The following is a 24,626-nucleotide window of genomic DNA, read 5'->3' on the forward strand; positions in this document are numbered from 1 at the left end:
TTCTGCTCTCACACTCCTACATTCTGCTCTCACACTCCCACATTCTGCTCTCACACTCCTACATTCTGCTCTCACACTCCTACATTCTGTTCTCACACTCCTACATTCTGCTCTCACACTCCTACATTCTGCTCTCACACTCCTACATTCTGCTCTCACACTCCTACATTCTGCTCTCACACTCCTACATTCTGCTCTCACACTCCTACATTCTGCTCTCACACTCCTACATTCTGCTCTCACACTCCTACATTCTGCTCTCACACTCCTACATTCTGCTCTCACACTCCTACATTCTGCTCTCACACTCCTACATTCTGCTCTCACACTCCTACATTCTGCTCTCACACTCCTACATTCTGCTCTCACACTCCTACATTCTGCTCTCACACTCCTACATTCTGCTCTCACACTCCTACATTCTGCTCTCACACTCCTACATTCTGCTCTCACACTCCTACATTCTGCTCTCACACTCCTACATTCTGCTCTCACACTCCTACATTCTGCTCTCACACTCCTACATTCTGTTCTCACACTCCTACATTCTGCTCTCACACTCCTACATTCTGCTCTCACACTCCTACATTCTGCTCTCACACTCCTACATTCTGCTCTCACACTCCTACATTCTGCTCTCACACTCCTACATTCTGCTCTCACACTCCTACATTCTGCTCTCACACTCCTACATTCTGTTCTCACACTCCTACATTCTGTTCTCACACTCCTACATTCTGTTCTCACACTCCCACATTCTGTCTCTTTTCTCTGCCAGCTTTAGCTTAACATTTTATCAAGCAAAACAAATGTAAATAATGTTCTTTATATGCATGATAGGAATGTTTAAGGTTATTTAAAGGAACAGTATACTAACACAGTTATATTAATACACTTTTTACCTCTGTGATTACCTTGTATCTAAGCCTCTGCAGACTGCCTCCTTATTTCAGTTCTTTTGACAGACATGCATTTTAGCCTATCAGTGCCCTCTCATAAGTACCTTCACGGGCGTGAGCACAATGTTATGTAAATGGCACACATGAACTAATGCCCTCTAGCTGTGAAAACTGTAAAATGCACTACGATAAGAGGCGGCCTTCAAGGGATTAGAAATTAGTATATGAGCCTACCTAGGTTTAGCTTTCAACAAAGAATACTAAGAGAACAAAGCAAATTTCATGATAAAAGTTAATTGGAAAGTTATTTAAAATTACTTGCCCTATTTGAATAATGACAGTTTAATTTTGACTAGATTGTCCCTTTAAGGCCAAAACAGACTCCTTGTGGTTCATGTGGTCCATGGGTAGAGGTATTCCAGGTGCAAATCTTTTAACGGAAGGTCAGGCATATAAAGGTTGAAAAAAATGACTTGGAGGTCAATGCACAGAAGTAATTTAGACCAAATAGCTAAATGGAGAACAATACAATGAAAGTAAAATAGGAAAAAAAAGTCTAGTGGAAAATATTATTAATCCTATAGTTTTTCCTATTATATATCTAAAGAGATAAACCACATCTTTTGAGAGACTAACATTTAAGTAAATGAGTAAAAACAATTTGTTATTGGGGTTATCCTATGAAAATATATGGGTAATTCAAGGACAGACAACCAGAATAAATAATTTTATGAAGAGAGATTTAAGTCTACTACAAATTGTATTTTCCATGGAAAAAAAATAATTGGAGCGTTCTGATATTTGCATAAAGAAGTTTAACCCTTAACTCTTCTGGGATAAATGGTAAATTACACAGTGTATCCCAAAGCAAGGCCATGTTGAGAAATAACTGTGAAGAGAATGTAATAAAAAAATAATTTTAGGGATACATTATCTTTTGTATAACCCAACGTGGTAAAAAACATTTTTTTGCAGATTAAACACAACTACAGTTTATGGAGCCAAATAAATTTTTTTTCTACAAGAAGGTTCCATGAACATTATGATGACAAATATTTTAAGAGGATCCTATGATATGTTATAGAAGTGTGTCCCATGAAATTATACAGCATAATTTCCGTTCTGTACAGTAGAGAACATGTCAGGAAGAAAATGTATTATAGCAATAAATCTCAAAAAGAAGAAAAATATTGCCTGTACAAGATAATTCTTGAATCCGTAAAGGTACCCTCATCCTTTTTCATCACCTTTTCTTTCATCTTCGCTGTCCAAACCATCTGAGGAGATCTCACCTCCGAGAAGGTCCTTTAGTCTTCCTTCAAGTAGTGTCACTCTCTGTTTAAGCTTTTGTTGCGCAATGTTGTACTCTCGCAGCAGGCGTGCAAAGCGTGTGTGCAATAGATCCAAGTTAGACTCCAGGAGTTCAAGCTTCTCTTCAGAAGACTTGCCTTTCATGGCATCCCTCTCCTTATCCTCATCCAGGAGGCCTTCTTTTATGAGAATCTCCCTACCCCTCTCCTCTAAAATCTGCTTTGCATCTGGGTACTCAACAAGAGCTTCCATCAAATCATCCTTGGAAAGACAGAAGAGGTCAGAGTAGCCAAGGCTGCGAATACTTGCAGTCCGGCGGTTACCCATCTTACTGCCCTCAATATTAAGGATACTTATTTCACCAAAGCAGCTTCCTGAAGTAAGGATGGCATACTGAGTAACCCCATCCTCTCCCACCACAGCCAGCTTTCCTTCCTTGATTATGTACATCTCCCTGCCAATGTCCCCTTTGCGGCATATGTAATCTCCAGGACTAAAGACCTGAGGTCGTAGCTTCAGGACCAACTCCACTAAAAGTCCAGCTTCGCAGTTCTGAAATATGCGAACCTAAAAAATATAAAAAAATATTTGTTATAACTGAAGAAAAGGCAGGAGAAAAAGGAAGAAGAAAACAGAAATATGTACTAATTGAATAATAAATTAAGCAAAAGAAGTCTCTAATGGATAGGTTACATTTTCATTTATAGCTATAGAATTTATTCAGAGAAATAGGAGAAATATAGAGTTTATATAGAGAAATATGAGTAGCTATAAGGAGGGCTATAACCTGCAACTAGAGTAGTTCCTGCAATAATAGATCCTGCAATCGAAAAGGAAATGTCTTTATAAAGCAACATTAAAGGAATTTATACAGATGGATCATATGGAACAAATGGGAGATTTGTAGATATAGCCTTATAAGAATAAACAGGAAAATACAGAATTGCCGTAAACGTGTTGAGGTTTATAAAAGGTTATATAGAGAGGGGTTGCAAAGGTTAAAAATAGTCAGAATATGAGGAATGCAGAGTAAGATGAGTAGTTATAGGTAGAAGTTATATGTTGAAATAAAATGCAAAAAAAGTATAGGTAGGGTTCATAAAGAATTAAAGAAGATGTTTAACAAATATTTTTAAATAAAAATGATAGAGGGTATAATAGGAAGCTGTACATGAATGGAGTTGTAGATAGTGGTTATAGGTAGCAATAAGATGATTTATTTTGATAGTGAATTGGTACAATGAGTCATATAACTAAGGTACATGGGTCATAAGAGAGACAATTTGGGGGAAAGCAATTTACCTTTCTGAGTGTGTCGAGATGGACATTGATGGCTATTTCTGCTCTCAGTTTGTCTGGTAAGTTTTTCATCACCTCCCTTTCATCTACTGTCTTTTTGTTGGTCCATAAGTAGTCAAACCAGCGAATGACTTTGGCCTCCAGCTCTTTGCTGACCCGTCTAAACTGCATATAGTGCTTAATGGCATCTATCTTGGCCTGGAATTCAGCTCTTGTAGCATTCATATTGGAAATCATAGAGCCAACATTCCCCACAATAGTGGCAAAGATAAGGACACCCACTAGAAAATCAAAGATGACGAAGAGGAACTCTGTGTCGGTGACAGGTGGAGGAGTCTCACCAATAGTGGTGAGGGTTAGTGTAGACCAATAGAGACAGTAGACATATTCTCTGGTGAGGTAGCCATAGTTAGGATCTGTCACATTGGGATAAACCCATGAGTCCTCCCCAAAGCCAATTGCTTTGGATATAGCATAATAGATGCACGCATTCCAGTGGATGATAAGCAGGATATACAGCACTAGGTTGAAGATTCGGAAGATATTTGGGTAACTAGTCCGTGTTTCAGTCTGGTCAAAACATTCAAACATACGTGGGAAGTGAAGCAGTCGGTTAAATCTCAGCTCAGGCCGATGGATGCCAAGTGCAAAATATCCCAGGTCAATAGGAAGAATTGAGAGAATATCCAACTTGAATTGCAATGTAGCAACATAGCTGTTACTGAGTTTCTTGGGGTCTCTTACAAGAAGGCCCTGCTCCAAGAAACCTACACAAAGAAGACAAAGTTGAAATAATTAAAACCATCTGACGTGTGATCCTAACATATTATACAACATCACCTCTGGGATTTAATGCTGACCCCTGCATAAACACATATGATGTAGGTTTGTGGTATGAGTACAGGTACTTTTGAGTGTGGTGTGTGAATTCACCTGTACGCAAGCGGATGACAATGTCACAGGCGTATAGAAAGTCACTGATGTAATCCAAAGTGAGCCAAACAACTGTGTATCTGGTTTGCAGGTCATTAAAGCATGCCCTGCAAAGAGGAATTACATTTATACAGGTTAATGAAGTAGATTGCAAAATAGGGTTAATATTGGGAACATAAAAAGCTGAGCAAAAGAGCTGAGTGATGCAAGGATATAAGCATGTTACAAGAATGGGACAGCAATTGTAAAAAGACTTACCTGACCACCAGAAGGAACCAGTTGTACAGTACAGGTAGAGTTATAACCAGAAGCCAGCGATAGTACCACTTCTTAGATGGGTCAACCACAAACCGCTCCCAAAACTTGCTGTTGGCAATGCAGAAAACTATTCAGTTTTGGGAAAGGTTATGAACCAAGGGTCCGAGACAGCAGCACCATTACAATCAGAATGGCAGGGGGAAAGAATTGCTGTCAGACCTAAATTCAGAAAATTCTACAGATATTGTCAGAAACTATGCAATGCATCTATCTAGTTTCTAACTTAAAGGGACACTGAACCCAATTTTTTTCTTTCGTGATTCAGATAGAGCATGCGATTTTAAGCAACTTTCTAATTTACTCTTATCAAAATTTCTTCATTCTCTTGGTATCTATATTTGAAAAGCAAGAACGTAAGTTTAGATGCCGACCCATTTTTGGTTAACAACCTGGGTTGTCCTTGAGGATTGGAAAGCACCAATAAACAAGTGCTGTCCAGGGTCTGAAACAACAATTGGCTGGCTCCTTAACTTAGATGCCTTCTTTTTAAAAAAAGATAGCAAGAGAACAAAGAAAAATTGATCATAGGAGTAAATTAGAAAGTTGCTTAAAAAATGCATGCTCTATATGAATAACGAAAGAATTCAGTGTCCCTTTAAGGCCTAACTTTATCAACTTAAAGCACTTGATTAATGCTGGACTGACTCTCTAATAACATAGGATTAAACATTAAACTTTATGATTTAGATAAAGGGACCAATTTAACATTGTGCGGGCAGACCGATAAATGCCGATAACATACACTGTCGGCATTTATCATTGCACAAGCATTTCTAGTGAAATACTTGTGCAATGCTGCCTCCTGCACATTTGCAGCCAATTGGCCGCTAGCAGGGGGTGTCAATCAACCCGATCATATCTAATAGGGCTGATTGCTGTCCATCGCCTCAGAGGTTGCGGACAAATTAAGGAGCAGCGGTCTTATTAAAAAAAACAAAAAACTTTCCAGCATACTGTTATCAAAATGTCCTCCCTTTCTTGAAATCCTTCTTGAAACTTAATTTCCATATATGCTCAGGGGTGTACGTATTAAGTACTATATGGCAGCAGTACTTGCAACAATGTGTGTAACAATAACATAAATCATGCTTACCTGATAATTTCATTTTCTTCCGTGGGAAAGAGTCCACAACCACATTCATTACTTTTGGGAAATAAGAACCTGGCCACCAGGAGGAGGCAAAGACACCCCAGCCAAAGGCTTAAATACTTCTCCCACTTCCCTCATCCCCCAGTCATTCTGCCGAGGAACAAGGTAGAACAGTAGAAGAAATATCAGGGTGAAAAGGTGCCAGAAGAATACAACTAAGATGCCCCACATAAAAAAAAGTGTGGGGGCTATGGACTCTATCAAAGATAGTGTTTCATAGGAGGTTCATTGATGACCTCCTATTCATTTGGAAGGGTGATGAAACTGAACTCACCACATTTCTGGAATCATTGAATAACAACGACCTAGGTTTGGGTTTTACATTTGAATTCAGTTCCTCTCACATCAATTATCTGGATGTCACCTTGTGGGGGGTGATTGGTGAAAAAATTCACACCACAGCATATAGGAAGCCTATATCAGGCAACACACTGCTGCACTCTAAGAGTAGCCACCCCAAGGGAGTCTTCAAGGGCATTGTCAAGGGACAGTTCACTCGTTTGAAACGAAATTGCTCTTTGAACTCAGATTTTGAAGAGGAAGCCTCACTACTTTCCACAAGATTGCAAGAAAGGGGCTATCACAAAACCCTGGTAAATCGGGCCCTAGAAGAAGTGAGGCATATGGACAGAAAAAATCTCCTGTGCCCCAAGGCCAAAAAAATAAGAAAAGCGGATAGTACCAGGGATGAATTATACTTTGTCACTGACTATTCGGAACAGTACACACAAATTTGTGATGTAATCAAAAAGCACTTACCAATGCTCAAAGCGGACGAGGGCTTGGCAGATCTGTTGCTCAAATCATGCCACTTCTCCTATAGGCGGAACAAAACTCTAGGCAATTTGGTAGCGCCGACCAAAATCAGTAAGAATGAAGCACATGCATCCTCTTGGCTTACCCAAAAAGGGATGTTCAAATGCCACAATAGGGAGTGTGTCACTTGCGAGAAGGTACAGACAGGGAGTTTATTTCATTTGTCACAGGTGAGGTATTCACTAAAAATATGTGTTTAAACTGCAGATCTACGTACACAATATATCTTGCCTCCTGTGAAATGTGTGGAATACAATACATAGGCCTCACTACAAGGGAGGTCAGGTCCCGTATCAGAGAACACATCTCCAGCATCAGAATAGGAAAGGCAAGCACTCCCCTGGTCCAGCATTTTGCTAATGCTCATGATAAAAGTGCAGATACCTTCCGCTGGACATGTATTGAAAAGGTACTTACACCACCAGGGGGGGGGGGGGGGGTGACAGAGATCTACTACTAGCCAAACGAGAGATCTTCTGGATCTTCACATTAAAAACGAGACACCCCAAGGTCTGAACTCAATGTATGACCTAATTAACTACTGGGAGTAGTAGGTGGTTAATACAATCAGATATGTAATACATTACATCGATATCCACCATCTACCAGTACTTGGTATTCTACTAAGTGCAAGTAGTAGTTCAAATTTCTTGTTTACCGTCCCCTGTGATACTAGTGATAAGGGCAAGTATTTTTTATATAATACGTGTCGGGGGCTCTTATTTTTTATCTTGGTCAGGATTGACTGATTTGTTCTCTGTTCAGGACATTGGTCTCTGGAGATATGCTAAAATACCCCCCCCCCCCCCTGTTTTGTTTTGTGTTGTTCTGCTTTGGAACTGCTACACCATTGGAGAATTTAAACTAAGGGTCACCATAGTAATATAGCATAAATCAATATGATTTGCAATATGTGAATCTGGTAGCTAGACTTATCAGGGAGGCACCTGTATAACTAGAACCAATATTCCTCCCCCCCCCCCCACCCTCAATTGAGTTTTAAATACTACATAGGGAGTAGGGAGCCTGAATAGGTTATAGGAATAATACCTCGCTAGTTAAATAGGAGCTAACAACCTATTATAACAACTTTGAGAATAATGACTATTAGATATATAGTCAGTGAGTGGTTTAGGCTAGCTATTTCCTGCATAGGAAAATTGAGCCGCACAATCTACTGTCCAAATGTGCTAGCATGCTATTGCTAGTAAAAGCTTCTGTCTAGCAAAGAAAGTTATCACAGATAGGAATCCATTAATTTAGATAGTCACAATAAATATATAGGGTAAGCTGAATAAATATGAGTATTTTGTGTTCTGATTAGGAAACATATCCTCATTACACTCTACTTATTTGCTAATTGGCATCTTTCAAGGGTTAAAGTGCACTGAATGTGTTAAACGATGCAATTTATTATTGTCCAATAAGAGTCATGTACTGTGTTTTTAAGGGTGGGATTAAACCCACACAGGTTAGCAGCTTTGAGAACGGCATTCAGCCGAAACATATCAGCTGTGTGAGCTGACTCTTTTTAGGACACACCATCCTGTTATCCTTTTTAATCCTTCTTGTTTTAAGGATTTACAAATAAAGAAAATTATGTTTTAAACTACCGGTGCTCCATCCAATTCTTTCTCTTTTCTTGCTATGGACTCTTTCCCACGGAAGAAAATGAAATTATCAGGTAAGCATAATTTATGTTTTTCTTCCTAATGGGAAAGAGTCCACAGCCGCATTCATTACTTTTGGGAAAACCATACCCAAGCTAAAGAGGACACTGAATGCCAAAACGGGAGGGTACAATAGGCAGCCCATTCTAAGAGCACCAAGCCTGAAACCACTACTCAACAAAAACCCCGCTTCGTCCGAAGCTGAGAAAACTTTAAAAAGGAAAGGCCCCAAGGACACTGACCAGCAGATAGTCCAGAAGCCTAGCTAGAAACCGCAAAATCTGACTCAACTTAGACACCGTCGCCCAACAGTCCGTCCCTCACCGCTCACTCCTCACTAAAGAGGGGAACACCAGCCTAAACTTCCCAAGGGATAAGGCAAGGAAGAACCGAAGGGAAACTGAAAGGTCACCACAAAATCCATAAAAGAAAAACCCCTAATAGCGAGCCCAGCTCACAAAGATCCAAATGGATCCTGACAGACAAGGGGAGGCTATGCCCAGACCAAGCAGAAACCAGAGGTTTAGGACTGGGCATCTAAACAGAGAAACCCTTCTCTCAACATCGTGCAAAGCACCGAAAGACAACTGAAGACGGAGTCCTCACATCATCAGAACTAAGAATACTAAAGTATTCATACAAAAAAGAACGTGTAACAGGCCCGGATGAAAAACCCTGAGTCAAGAACACGCAGCCATCATCAGGATGGCACAGAAGAATACTTGCTGAGAAGTAAAAAGCGGCCAGCAAGAGAACAGATTGCAAAAGAAAACTCCCAGACAGAGGGCACACTCTAGGCAATCGAAGCCGCCAGACCTACACACAAGGCTCCAAAAAGGGGAAGCACATAACCTCAGTGTCTTTTTTTTTTTTTAAATTTTAATTTCTTCGTACACCGCATACATAACATGAAAAAATATACTTATACAACCTATGGCAAATATTCATTACTATCTGTCCATATCTGCTAACAATTTCTTGAAACTAAAACAAACACCAATCAAAGAATGGAGGAAAAAGCACAAAAAAGGAACACAAAAAAGAAAATTCAAAAAAATGATTACTCCATCTATGTTATGATCATTATTAATGTTATCCAATCATTCCTTAAATATAAATATAACAAAAATCTAGTCACTGGTAAACCATGTACTAGGGAGTGACCCTTGTTCTAGCTGCTGTTGGACCCAGCTAGATGTTTTGAAAGGGAGGGTAAGTTGGCATTGAGCTCTTTTAGGTAAAGAGTTAATATAGCACTTCCATTTATTGAAGAACCGAGTAATTTGTTTGGAATTAGGATTTTTTAGATTAACCCCTTAATGACAACTGACGTACCAGGTACGTCATGCAAAAACTAACAGTTAATGACAATGGACGTACCTGGTACGTCAGTTGTCTAACAGAGTGCTGGAAGCGATCACAAATGCTTCCAGCAGCTCTGAGGGTATTGCAGTGATGCCTCGATATGGAGGCATCCTGCAATACCACTTTACAAGCCTCCGATGCAGAGAGAGCCACTCTCTGCACGAGGGGTGAGTGTGCACGTGAGCGTGCACGGGGCGCACGTGCACCCATTAGCCACACTGACACCAATGAATGAGGGCAGAAAGAGGAAAAAAAAAAGGGAATTTTTTTTTTAAAATATAAAAGGATCTGGGAGGGGTGGGGGTGGGGGTATTGTGGGGGGCTGCTACACTACAGAAATAGTTTTTAAGTAAAAAATAAAATAAAAATACTTTTTGGGGGGTTTTTGGGGCCAAACTGGGTACTGGCAGACAGCTGCCAGTACAAGTGATAGTGGATGGTACACTGAGCGCCTGCCTTAAGGACCCTAGCTCTGGATATTGGCTCCTAGTAGCCAATAGGGTGAATAAAGTAGAAAAGAGTTGGAACCAAAGCGCCTAAAAGGCCGGGTCTGAACAATAATAATTAAACAGATTTACTTAAAAATGATAGTACACTTTAATTCGTTACAAACATGGATCCATGTTACATCATAAAAACACCTTAAAATTCTTCAAACAATAAAATTCTTTAAACACTAAACAATAAAAGAATCACTGATGATTCTCTTATAGGTAACTAATGCAGACCTATCTATACTGGTTTCCCTGTGTCTCTAGGTAATCTCTAAACAAAATTATAAAATAATATTATAAAATAATCACTGATGATTCTCTTGTGGGTAACTGGTACGGACCTATCTAGACTGGTGTCCCAGTAGCTCTTGGTGTGGCGGTCGCCTTCCTAGATGTTATGTGCCTTAGTTACTGTTAATGCGGTAGGTTCCCTCAATTTGTGAGTGGTGCTTTAAGTGCAAAAAAAGTGCTAGAGGATACCAAATCCTTCTATACAAACAATAAACAAAAAATGATGAAAGAAAACGATGAACGAAGTGATGAAAGAACTAATATGATTGTGGTGTTGGGAAGTAGCAGTGATATTACAACTTAAATAAAATATTGATGCAGGTAATAAACATTCCAATGTAAATATTCAAACAAAATTTGTATAAGCAAAGCGTTGCAGATGTAAAAACAAAGACATAAACAAAGACATAAACAAAAAAACAAAAATACAAAAATAGTCCTCCAAATGATAGTGTTAAATCCAAATTGCAGTGTTCACTCCAAAAAGTGCTGGTAATTAAACACCAAATGAAAAAACAAAGCTAAAAAATCAGTGGCCACTGTAAAATATGAGAAAAACAAGTCAATCCTGTGAATAGATAAATATAATCCTGCAACCTTAGCAGTAAAATATGAGCAAAACAAGTCAATCCTGTGAATAGATAAATATAATCCTGCAACCTTAGCAGTACCGGAAAATGGTGATGAATCAAAGTTTCATCCGGGGCCCGGCTGACCCAAATCCCACCTAAAAATAAAAACAAACACACAATAGTGCAGAGCGTAATTTCTCAAGTAGAATAAAAGGAGGAAGACTCACCAGTCGACGCGTTTCGGTCTGTGCTAGACCTTTATCAAGACTGGATAATATAGATTTTGGTGATCTTTTATACCTGTGTTCTAGATGCATCCCGGAAGCGATTGCTTAGTACTTCCTGTTTCGTCAGGGTGATAAAGATGATAGAAATGTTAGTTTTTTTTAAAAAAAAATCTGTCACCTTTATTTTATATTTTATATTCTAATGTGCCTTTATGACAATCAATCTCAATTTTTGGTTTATGTATTTATAATTTACTATTTATAATTTACTCCGGTGTTCTTCCGGATTTTTCGTATCTAACAACTTCCGGTTTGCATAGGAGTTGTTGTATCTAACAACTTCCGGTTTGCATTTAGAATTTGTTTACACATTATCGGCACGTAGACTTTGCCGAAAAACAAAATAAACTTATTGATACTGAATTCAGACCAAATGTTCAGACTCATGTTTTTGGTTATTCTTTGGTTATTTTCTTATACATGATCGTTTATCCAAAAAACAAAACAAATAAACTTATTGATACTAAATTCAGAACAAATGTTCCGACTCATGTTTTTGGTTAATCTCTATGTAGTTTTATCTCTAGAAGGAGTGACAGTCCTTTGTAATGGCCAGGTATTCGCTCATCTATTAGAGTTATATAGTGCTTTTTATATATTTAAGCTTTATCTGCCTGTATCTCATAGTATCGCTTTGTGTGACAGGGGGTGTGTGCAAATGTCCTATTCCTATTGGTTGGATTCAGAGGGTCTGTTACAGAGCTCTATTCTCATTGGTCACATTTGTTCATTATTCCTCCCCAGGGGCATGTTTCTGGATACTGTGTAGGTAGGTAACGTGCAGTGTATTCCGAAACCTTATTCTTATTGGTCACCTACTGTGTAGGTAGGTAACGTGCAGTGTATTCCGAAACCTTATTCTTATTGGTCACCTCTGGGGGTATGTGCCTGAACTCTGTATACATGGTAGGTGACATGCAATGTCATTATTACTGATCAGCTCAATTTGTTTGCAATAAACATTCAACATTATTCCCCCCATTTTATAGGGTTTTAGGATAGATCTTAATCTAATTTTATCTATCCATCTTTATTTGATCTGTATATAATACCTTTGAGTCTTATTTGACTCGTAGTACAAGATTTAATTATAATTTTCCCTTTTGGTTTTGGAGGGTTCATTTTCATACTTGTATCAATAATTAAAATATCGCCAGCTTCTTGATACATTTAAAGGAGGAGCGGAGTGAGCTAGTTCACAACTTGGTGGTATACATATATATGTTCACTTCTTTGTTACTGTGTGGATTCATAATTAAGTATATTAAACTCCTGTTAGACCCGTTTTCAATCAAACTATATCGTTTGTTGCAAGTTCCGTGTATCTGCAAGCAGTTTCTTATGTTACACATAGATATTAAAGCTCAATTGAATAGTTAACATCTAAGACTCCTTTTTAGTGTTCTATAGTGCAGCAAGTGATATTACTGGTATCGCTGCTGGGGGCATTTTGTTATCAATGATAGGGGGATTTCTCAGGGAGATTCTTTTGAAATGAGGTTTGGAAGATAATCCAATATGTACCCGAATGTATCCAAATACCTATATATCAGAATATTTGTGTATATCATCTCTATAGGGAGGACACCATTTTAGCCACAGCCCAATGGATTGGATGAGTGTTAAGTTAAGCATGTTTATGGCATTATTTATCATTAAAGGTCGCTGAACATACACCCTAGTTATATTTTATCGGGTGAGTGATATATTCACTTTCTCTAATTAAAGTGATGTTTGGCTGGTGTCTAGTGTTGGTTTATACTATTTCCTAATGGGGGAATATATATATGTCCATATGAGTTCAAAAGAGAGAGAAAGAGAGGAATATATATTTTCATCACTATATGAATTTCTTCAGACACAAGATCTGATACGATGCAAAGATAAAGGAGTGATCTACTTACTACAATGCCCATGTGGGCTGCAATACGTAGGACAAACGTCCAGGGTCCTAAGGGATAGGATCCGGGAACACCAGCTGATGATCGAAAAACTAAACACGGATACGCCACTTTACCAGCACTTTGCGACTAAACATCATGGAAACATCAACGCACTAAGATATATAGGAATCCAAAAGGTTGCCAAAAATTGGAGAGGCGGTAACTTTGAAAAACTATTACTAACTAATGAATCCAAATGGATATTCCTAATGGATTGTTTATATCCAAAGGGTCTCAATAATAAAGAAGACCTTTCCCATTTACTTAATTAGCTTGTAAAAATACAACTATATGGTAGAAGCAAACGGCATATTGGGGTAATTTATACAAAAAACATGTACCTCCAAGAAAAGCAAGATCCAAACTTTATGAAGAAAAGAAAAATTACCATATCTATCTCTCCCAGTTGAAACACCTATCTCTCTCTATCTCAGTTCACATGAAAAATACCCATCACTCCTAGTTTTCGGAGAATATTTTATATATATAAAGATATCTAGCCTAGCTCCCTGGAGTAGTCCATAAGAAAAATAAGATATGTACAGACTTATGAACCAGTATTGGGACACCCTCCCTCCCTACCTCTTGGCTCCTCTACACCAATTTAAAGAAAATCACTAATTGAACTAATCTATATAAAGCAGTGGAATCTAAAAGTATAGATTAGGTTCAGCAAAATATGCTCGCACATCTGAACAAATTATAAGCCAGTAAAGTGTCTGAAGAAATTCATATAGTGATGAAAATATATATTCCTCTCTTTCTCTCTCTTTTGAACTCATATGGACATATATATATTCCCCCATTAGGAAATAGTATAAACCAACACTAGACACCAGCCAAACATCACTTTAATTAGAGAAAGTGAATGTATCACTCACCCGATAAAATATAACTAGGGTGTATGTTCAGCGACCTTTAATGATAAATAATGCCATAAACATGCTTAACTTAACACTCATCCAATCCATTGGGCTGTGGCTAAAATGGTGTCCTCCCTTTAGAGATGATATACACAAATATTCTGATATATAGGTATTTGGATACATTCGGGTACATATTGGATTATCTTCCAAACCTCATTTCAAAAGAATCTCCCTGAGAAATCCCCCTATCATTGATAACAAAATGCCCCCAGCAGCGATACCAGTAATATCACTTGCTGCACTATAGAACACTAAAAAGGAGTCTTAGATGTTAACTATTCAATTGAGCTTTAATATCTATGTGTAACATAAGAAACTGCTTGCAGATACACGGAACTTGCAACAAACGATATAGTTTGATTGAAAACGGGTCTAACAGGAGTTTAATATACTTAATTATGAATCCACACAGTAACAAAGAAGTGAACATATATATGTATACCACCAAGTTGTGAACTAGCTCACTCCGCTCCTCCTTTAAATGTATCAAGAAGCTGGAGATATTTTAATTATTGATACAAGTATGAAAATGAACCCTCCAAAACCAAAAGGGAAAATTATAATTAAATCTTGTACTACGAGTCAAATAAGACTCAAAGGTATTATATACAGATCAAATAAAGATGGATAGATAAAATTAGATTAAGATCTATCCTAAAACCCTATAAAATGGGGGGAATAATGTTGAATGTTTATTGCAAACAAATTGAGCTGATCAGTAATAATGACATTGCATGTCACCTACCATGTATACAGAGTTCAGGCACATACCCCCAGAGGTGACCAATAAGAATAAGGTTTCGGAATACACTGCACGTTACCTACCTACACAGTAGGTGACCAATAAGAATAAGGTTTCGGAATACACTGCACGTTACCTACCTACACAGTATCCAGAAACACGCCCCTGGGGAGGAATAATGAACAAATGTGACCAATGAGAATAGAGCTCTGTAACAGACCCTCTGAATCCAACCAATAGGAATAGGACATTTGCACACACCCCCTGTCACACAAAGCGATACTATGAGATACAGGCAGATAAAGCTTAAATATATAAAAAGCACTATATAACTCTAATAGATGAGCGAATACCTGGCCATTACAAAGGACTGTCACTCCTTCTAGAGATAAAACTACATAGAGATTAACCAAAAACATGAGTCGGAACATTTGTTCTGAATTTAGTATCAATAAGTTTATTTGTTTTGTTTTTTGGATAAACGATCATGTATAAGAAAATAACCAAAGAATAACCAAAAACATGAGTCTGAACATTTGGTCTGAATTCAGTATCAATAAGTTTATTTTGTTTTTCGGCAAAGTCTACGTGCCGATAATGTGTAAACAAATTCTAAATGCAAACCGGAAGTTGTTAGATACAACAACTCCTATGCAAACCGGAAGTTGTTAGATACGAAAAATCCGGAAGAACACCGGAGTAAATTATAAATAGTAAATTATAAATGCATAAACCAAAAATTGAGATTGATTGTCATAAAGGCACATTAGAATATAAAATATAAAATAAAGGTGACAGATTTTTAAAAAAAAAAAATGAACATTTCTATCATCTTTATCACCCTGACGAAACAGGAAGTACTAAGCAATCGCTTCCGGGATGCATCTAGAACACAGGTATAAAAGATCACCAAAATCTATATTATCCAGTCTTGATAAAGGTCTAGCACAGACCGAAACGCGTCGACTGGTGAGTCTTCCTCCTTTTATTCTACTTGAGAAATTACGCTCTGCACTATTGTGTGTTTGTTTTTATTTTTAGGTGGGATTTGGGTCAGCCGGGCCCCGGATGAAACTTTGATTCATCACCATTTTCCGGTACTGCTAAGGTTGCAGGATTATATTTATCTATTCACAGGATTGACTTGTTTTGCTCATATTTTACTGCTAAGGTTGCAGGATTATATTTATCTATTCACAGGATTGACTTGTTTTTCTCATATTTTACAGTGGCCACTGATTTTTTAGCTTTGTTTTTTCATTTGGTGTTTAATTACCAGCACTTTTTGGAGTGAACACTGCAATTTGGATTTAACACTATCATTTGGAGGACTATTTTTGTATTTTTGTTTTTTTGTTTATGTCTTTGTTTATGTCTTTGTTTTTACATCTGCAACGCTTTGCTTATACAAATTTTGTTTGAATATTTACATTGGAATGTTTATTACCTGCATCAATATTTTATTTAAGTTGTAATATCACTGCTACTTCCCAACACCACAATCATATTAGTTCTTTCATCACTTCGTTCATCGTTTTCTTTCATCATTTTTTGTTTATTGTTTGTATAGAAGGATTTGGTATCCTCTAGCACTTTTTTTGCACTTAAAGCACCACTCACAAATTGAGGGAACCTACCGCATTAACAGTAACTAAGGCACATAACATCTAGGAAGGCGACCGCCACACCAAGAGCTACTGGGACACCAGTCTAGATAGGTCCGTACCAGTTACCCACAAGAGAATCATCAGTGATTATTTTATAATATTATTTTATAATTTTGTTTAGAGATTACCTAGAGACACAGGGAAACCAGTATAGATAGGTCTGCATTAGTTACCTATAAGAGAATCATCAGTGATTCTTTTATTGTTTAGTGTTTAAAGAATTTTATTGTTTGAAGAATTTTAAGGTGTTTTTATGATGTAACATGAATTAAAGTGTACTATCATTTTTAAGTAAATCTGTTTAATTATTATTGTTCAGACCCGGCCTTTTAGGCGCTTTGGTTCCAACTCTTTTCTACTTTAGACAGCTGCCAGTACCCAAGATGGCGGTAATTAGGTAGGGGAGAGGGTTAGAGAGCTGGAGGGGGGATCAGGGAGGTTGGGGCTAAGGCAGGGGTCCATCACAGCTAAAATATTTTATTATTTTTATTTAAAAAAAAAAAAAAAACTCTTTTATTTAGTACTGGCAGACTTTCTGCCAGTACTTAAGATGGCGGGAAGAATTGTGGGGTGGGGGAGGGAAGAGAGCTGTTTGGGAGGGATCAGGGGGTGGGATGTGTCAGGTGGGAGGCTGATCTCTAAAATTAACCCTGAAAGCTCCCTACAAGCTACCTAATTTAACCCCTTCACTGCTGGGCATAATTAACGTGTGGTGAGCAGCAGAATTTAGCGGCCTTCTAATTACCAAAAAGCAACGCCAAAGCCATATAAGTCTGCTATTTCTGAACAAAGGGGATCCCAGAGAAGCTTTTACAACAATTTCTGCCATAATAGCACAAGCTGTTTGTAAATAATTTCAGTGAGAAACCTAAAATTGTGAAAAATGTAAAGTTTTTTTTTTATTTGCTCGCATTTGGCGGTGAAATGGTGGCATAAAATATACCAAAATGGGCCTAGATCAATACTTGGGGTTGTCTACTACACTACACTAAAGCTAAAATTAACCCTACAAGCTCCCTAATTAACCCCTTCACTCCTGGGCATAAAACACGTGTGGTGCGCAGCGGCATTTAGCGGCCTTCTAATTACCAAAAAGCAACCCCAAAGCCATACAAGTCTGCTATTTCTGAAAAAAGGGGATCCCAGAGAAGCATTTACAACCATTTGTGCCATAATTGCAGAAGCTGTTTGTAAATAATTTCAGTGGGAAACCTAAAGTTTGTGACAAATTTTGTGAAAAAGTGAACTTTTTTTTTTTTTTATCGCATTTGGCGGTGAAATGGTGGCATGAAATATACCAAAATGGGCCTAGATCAATACTTTGGGATGTCTTCTAAAAAAAAATATATACATGTCAAGGGATATTCAGGTATTCCTGACAGATATCAGGGTTCCAATGTAACTAGCGTTAATTTTGAAAAAAAGTGGTTTGGAAATAGCGAAGTGCTACTTGTATTTATTGCACCATAAATTGCAAAAAAAGCAAAGAATGTGTAAACATTGGGTATTTCTAAACTCAGGACAAAATTTAGAAACTATTTAGCATGGGTGTTTTTTGGTGATTGTAGATGTGTAACATATTTTGGGGGTCAAAGTTAGAAAAAGTGTGTTTTTTTCCATTTTTTCCTCATATTTTATTATTATTTTTTTTAGTAAATGATAAGATATGATGAAAATAATGGTATCTTTAGAAAGTCCATTTAATGGCGAGAAAAACGGTATATAATATGTGTGGGTACAGTAAATGAGTAAGAGGGAAATTACAGCTAAACACAAACACTGCAGAAATGTAAAAATAGCCATTGTCATTAAGGGTAAGAAAATTGAAAAATGGTCCGGTCATTAAGGGGTTAAATTGTTCCACAACACTCCCAATCAATATATGTAAATTAATAAATGTAACGTTAGGCAGCTCCGGGGAATAATTACATAGAAAAAATATCTGTTGCAAATCAAATTTGAATCGTATTCCCAGAATCTTGCTACCCCAAAAAGTAATTTTTTGCCAAAATGTACTAATTTTTGGGCATGACCAGAAACAATGTACAATATCTGCTCTACTAAAACCACATCTAGAACAGTTTCCTTTGTCTAGTGCCCATTTCGCCATTCTATCTGAGGTAAGCTAGGCCATATTTAATATTTTCAGATGCAATTCTTTATAACTCCTTAACACCGCTGCTTTAGCAGCTAGTACCCTGCTTTGCATTAATGTTTCTCTATCTACATCTACTCTTGCCCTGCTCCACTTTTCCCTAATATCCAAAATGTTACTTTCTCCAGAAAATTTCAATAATGCCTTATAAATCGAAGCAATGGTACCCACTCCCTCTTGATAATCCCTAACCACTACCCCCAGCTCTCTGGTGTCTAAATCTGGCCCTGTTTTTTGTCTTAAATCCCCTATCCAGTGTCTAGCCTGTAGATAGGCATAAAAATGAGCTGTTGGAAGGTTATATTCTTGTGACAAATCACAAAAAATCTTCGTTGTCAGAGTTTTCTCCTCGCACATTTGTACAAAATTTAAACCATACCACAGCTTTGGATCACGAGCCAAAGTGATCCCTAGATATGTAATCTGTTCAGTTTCCTGGAAAGGGTGTGGAATAGGGTTAAAAGGTTTACATATCCATAGATGTTCAGATTTCTCATAATTTATTTTATAGCCTGAAAAGGAGCTAAATAAGTTAAAAAGACATAGCACCCGTGGGACCGAGACTGCAGTGTTACTCAAATAGAGGAGCAAGTCATCTGCAAAAAGAGACAGCTTTGCCTACCTATATAAATACCTTGAAATTCTTGTCTCAAATGGATCGCTAATGGCTCAAGCGCTAAATTAAAGAGTAATGGTGACAATGGACAACCTTGTCTCGTACCTCTTTTTAGGGGAACCTATCTGTGGTACCTCCATTCACTATAATCGCTGAAAATGGTGCCCGGTATAGCTGACGTATAAATTGTTGCAAAACTCCTGTTAAGCCGAACCTTTCCAAAGATGTAAAAAGGTGGTCCCAAATTATAGAATCAAATGCTTTTTCAGCATCTACCGTAAGAATGGCGAGGTCCGGCTTAACATGAGACTTTTTACCCTTTGTTTTGTTCCAGAAAACATCCAATACCAGCTGGACTTTACGAAGGTTTTTAATTGGGTTCCTGCCTGTCATGAATCCTGATTGATCTATATGTATAATATGTTCTAGGCAGGATTTTGACCTATTCGCGATAATAGCAGTGAGGATCTTGTAATCCTGATTTAATAAGGATATCGGTCTATACAATGTAGGTAACTCTGGGTCTTTACTTCTCTTAAGAATCAATACTATATTAGATGCAGCAAAAAGTGCTGACTGTGGTTGGTTATTAATAAAATAGTCGTTAAATAGTACACAAAGACTAGAGGGAATAAGATCAATAAGTAACTTATAAAATTCAGCTGGTAGTGAGTCTGGCCCCGGGGACTTTCCTAATTTAAGTTTTTTTTATCATATCCACTATTTCTGTTGTCGTAATAGGCTCACTTATCCTCTGCAAATCAATCTTCTCTATTTGTGGCAGATTGATCTTCTGCCAAAACTGCTCTTTGCTAGCACCATTGATCTGCTTTGGTGAATAAAGTTCCTGAAAAAACTCTAAAAAAGCCTCCCTAATCTCTGAAACCTCAGTGATTCTATTTTTTTTATACTTCAGTGCTGTGATAAAGTTTTTCGTCTGCCTAGTTTTAGAGATTCTAGACAAATATTTAGCCGACGTACCTTGTACCCCTGCAAAGAATGCTTTCTGCTTTTGTTCTTCTAGAATTGAATATTGTTTCAAATATATATCGTGTTCTGTCTTACTTTCTTTATATTTATTCCATGAAATCATAGAGGGATCATTGAAATATTTTCTATAGTTATTTCTAAGGAAAGTTGTTCTTCCCTCTTATTCCTAATAGACTTGATCCTGACCAAATATGCTTTGACCTCCCCTCTAAATACTACTTTTGCAGTTTCCCAGAATATCTCTGGTTTGTCCCGATATTCAGCATTCTCCACATAGAACTGTCTCTATCTGTTCTGTACCCATGTTTTGAAGTGAGCATTATTAGCAAGATACTGTGGGCAAAACAGCCTGGCATTATTTGCTGGGAGGCGATCTTTTAGGCCTATTTTCAGTGTGATAATGGCGTGATCAGATACAACTATTTCTTGTATACTTGACTTGATCCCCATCCTCATCATATGTTTAGCCACCAAAAAAAAAAATCTATTCTAGAGAAGGATTTATGCACCCCTGAGACACATGTGTACTCTCTACTATCTGGATTCTGCGCCCGCCATATGTCCTGGAGTGCAAGCTTCTGACATAGCCTCCGTAGTATTCTTGTTTCTCTGGCTTTCCTAGCAGTATTTCTTACTTTAGATCTATCTAAGATGTACGAGAAGGTCATATTAAAATCACCTACCATCACAATATATTTCCATATATAGGAAAACAATTTCAAGCTAATACTCTCCCAAAACTTTGTCTCGACTGTATTTGGCCCATATATATTACAAAATATGAAGGTACTCCCATTTATATCTACTTCTATCATTTGATATCTCCCATTTAAATCATTGTCTGCTGAAACTATTTGATATTTCAGCTGCTTATGGAACAGTATAGCTAAGCCTCGTTTTGCCTTATCATAAGGAGTGAACACCACCTCTCTGACCCACTTGGATTTAAGTTTAGCGGCCTCTAAGGGCTTTAAATGCGTCTCCTGAATAAACGCTATATCTGGGTTTTGAGCCCCAAGGTGTCTAATCATTAGCTTCCTTTTCCTGGGGGATGAAATCCCTCCTATATTTCAGGACACAAAATTTAATTTAACCATTCAATTTCTTGGAGAGCAAGAGAGAAAAAAAAGAGAAAAAAAAAGGGGGGGGGAGGGGATTCCTCACCCCCCCAGGAGTGCAAGCATACATCTACTAGGTAGAGTTGACGTATTATGACTAGAACAGTAATTCAGCAATACTATTTTGCAATTAAACTGAAAACAGCTGATCCTTAAAAGAAGTAGGAACAAATGAACATCCACACTTTTATACACTAAATGACATCTGTTCACTCTGATATACAATAAAAATAACAAAAGTAACCTCCTCATTAAATGCAGTAGTTAATATCTAGACATTCTAGCATAAAATCTTATTCAACACCATTACTCTGGCAAAAAGCCTGAATTTCCTCAGCTCTGCTAAAGATATAAGTTTCACCATCCCTATCCACAATAATCTTAGCCGGATAAACAAGTCTTGCTTTGAAATTGGCCCTGATCAATTTAGAGCAGAATGGTGCCATTTCCCTACATTTGTTCTGGGTCTCAATGGAAAAATCCTGAAATAACAGGACCTTATGGGTCCCAATCATAATATTGTTGCTTTTGCGGTAAAGCCTCAATATATGGAACTTGTCCTGAAAATTCAAAAATCTAATAATCACTACTCTTGGTTTAATTGATCCATCAGGATTCTTTCTTACTGTTCCAATTCTATAAGCTCTTTCCACTGGTATCCTTATATTGTCAGTATTACTACCGACAACTGTGGTAATCTGGTGGAAGCAAAGCTTACTTATTCCTGAAACTCCCCTCTCTCAGGTAGCCCCACAACCCTAAGGTTGTTGCGCCGAGCCCTGTCTTCTAATTCTTCAAATTTCAGATTAATTGAATTTAATTTGCTCTCTTGGGAATTAATCACTTGGTCCATAGCTAGTGATCTATCTTCAAGGTCTGAGACCCTTGTTTCTAGTTCGTTCATCCGTGCTGAAAACTGTTTAACCTCACTGGTCAATGTGACCATCTCCTGTCTTAAGGACTCAAATTGTGGGGTTATACGTGCTGAAATATGTATTAACAAGGTGTTATCCTGATTACCCATACCTATTTCGTTGTGTGCCTCTAGGGAACTATCATTAGGTTTAGATTTCTTCTCTCTCTGTTTGGGTGGCATAATGGGTGAGTTGGGTTTGGAGTGAGAGATATACCTTTCCATAAGGAATCAATAGTGAAAAAAAAAGTAAGCAAGTTAGGGTGAGAGAAAACCGGGACTTCTCATTTAGTGAGATGATCTGTAAGCATCACAGAGTTTGTATACTCTATTAAAGTACCAGTTAATGTGTTCCTGGAATCATTGGCTGTGTTTTGCTGCACGGAGGAGTAGGGGGAGCAGTATATAAGCAATATTCTTGATTGGATATGAGGTACTTTTACTCGGTCAGAACAGGAGTTTTTTGATGGGATTATATCTGGTGTATATTAAAGGGGCGATGTGTGCAAGTCTGAAAAACCCCTACCACCTAAGTATACTCCAAGAGTAGGGGGTCCCTATTATGGATCTGTTCTGGCAATAACAGGAGGTTGTATTAAAGGTGACAAGGCGCTGGCTATTTGAACTGTCGATATAACTGCTCTAAACTGGGCTTCCGGAAGGTAGCCTAGCCTGACCAGCCATTTGAAGCCTAAACACTGATATCTGATGTGGTATGGAATGCTAGTGAAATAACAAGCTGCTTAATTTCTAGCTTCTGCACTAACTTGGCTAATAACTTTTGCTAGTCTATTCCTTTTTTAGCTGGACTATGGACAATGGTCAAAATTAAAAACAAAAACTAGCAATCCTTTTATTATCGCTATTAATGTAAATGGGTTTTTTTTTGTTTTTTTTCTTGTTTTTTTCTCTTATTTCTTTTCTTTTTTCTCGCCCTTGTGTTATGCATAGCTGTAAGGTGGTTATTTCTCTCTGCCTGATTTGAGTATTAGAAACTACTGCTATTACTGCGGATTGCTTGACAGGGGATAGATCGAAAGGTAGACTGAAAGGGGAGTTAATATTTTTTTTGGTCTCTATTTAGAGTCCACCCCTGGTCTGAGGCACAAAGGCCCTGCTGTAGGAAATATAAATATCTGTTTAACCCTTGTGGCACTGGTACACGTGACTGATAAAATAACAATAGGGGAGATAAAAGAGCAAGGACTGGTTAGAACTGCCCTGTCAGCTATTTCTGTTCATTATCTAGGCTGATTAGGTGGTAGAAAATCTTGATACATACCATCTAATATTTTCTATCATTTAGTACTATATGTGCCTTGTTTCTAGGTTCTCTCTGTTTTTTTTATATATATTTTTATTCTATTTTGGGGTGGAAAACTAAGCAATATGTTTTCCACTCTATTTGAATCTTACTAAAGACAGTGTGTGCATGGTTCACCCTTTGATAGGCAACACTTTCTAGGGCTTATACACTTATATTCACTGCCATAAATATAAAACACGTTTTGTGCTATAGTTTTCTTTTGCAGGCTAGATAGATGTAGATTATTTGACTTTCTTTACCACCATCACATGGAAGCACATAACCTCAATGAGGCCCACTGCACCCCCAAGAGAGAGAGGTTACACCCAAAACTCGAAGGTGTACGGTAACCCTGGACCTTCTGCTTGCAAGCCCAGGGAGCTAGCTACTATGCCAACCTAGATCCTGAAAATGACAACACTTCTCAGAACCCAGTCCCAGATGGGCCAGCCCAAGCATCGGCAGGTCTGAAACAGGAGAACAGAAGAACCCCAACGCCATCTCAAAAACGAGCGGAAGAATGGTCATTGCCATCCCAACAGAGCACGAGTGCCAACCCGACTCAGACGACAAGGCCGTAGACCCAAAGGAATCTAACAAAAGGCCCACCATAGTCTAGACACAGAGACAGTAAGACTCCAGATGGAACGTAACAACCCAGAGAAAAACACCCCTCTCTGAAAGGTTAACTCTCAGTTCCAACCTCCTGAATCCAAGAGAATCCCCTAAAAAAAGACCACACATCCATAAGGAGAATAAGTCCCTCACACTAAGAAATGGGATGGGGCCAAAAAGGCAGAGCACCTGCCCACAAGACACAAAGCCACAGGCTAAAGGAGAGATCA

General features: G+C 38.0%; 1 protein-coding gene across 1 annotated transcript in view; it reads right to left on the bottom strand.

The window, feature by feature from the left end:
* Positions 1-2,129: 2,129 nt before the first annotated feature.
* CNGA2 (cyclic nucleotide gated channel subunit alpha 2) overlaps positions 2,130-24,626 on the bottom strand; it is a 42,655-nt gene continuing 20,158 nt past the window's right edge. Inside the window, exons 5-8 of the mRNA XM_053713598.1 lie at positions 4,701-4,795; positions 4,443-4,549; positions 3,513-4,276; positions 2,130-2,777 (exon numbers count right to left, since the gene is read on the bottom strand). Coding sequence (XP_053569573.1) covers positions 2,130-2,777; positions 3,513-4,276; positions 4,443-4,549; positions 4,701-4,795 — 1,614 coding nt within the window. The remainder of the gene's footprint in view (positions 2,778-3,512; positions 4,277-4,442; positions 4,550-4,700; positions 4,796-24,626) is intronic.

The sequence above is a fragment of the Bombina bombina genome, chromosome 1 (assembly GCF_027579735.1).
Source record: "Bombina bombina isolate aBomBom1 chromosome 1, aBomBom1.pri, whole genome shotgun sequence".
NCBI classification, from domain to species: domain Eukaryota; kingdom Metazoa; phylum Chordata; class Amphibia; order Anura; family Bombinatoridae; genus Bombina; species Bombina bombina.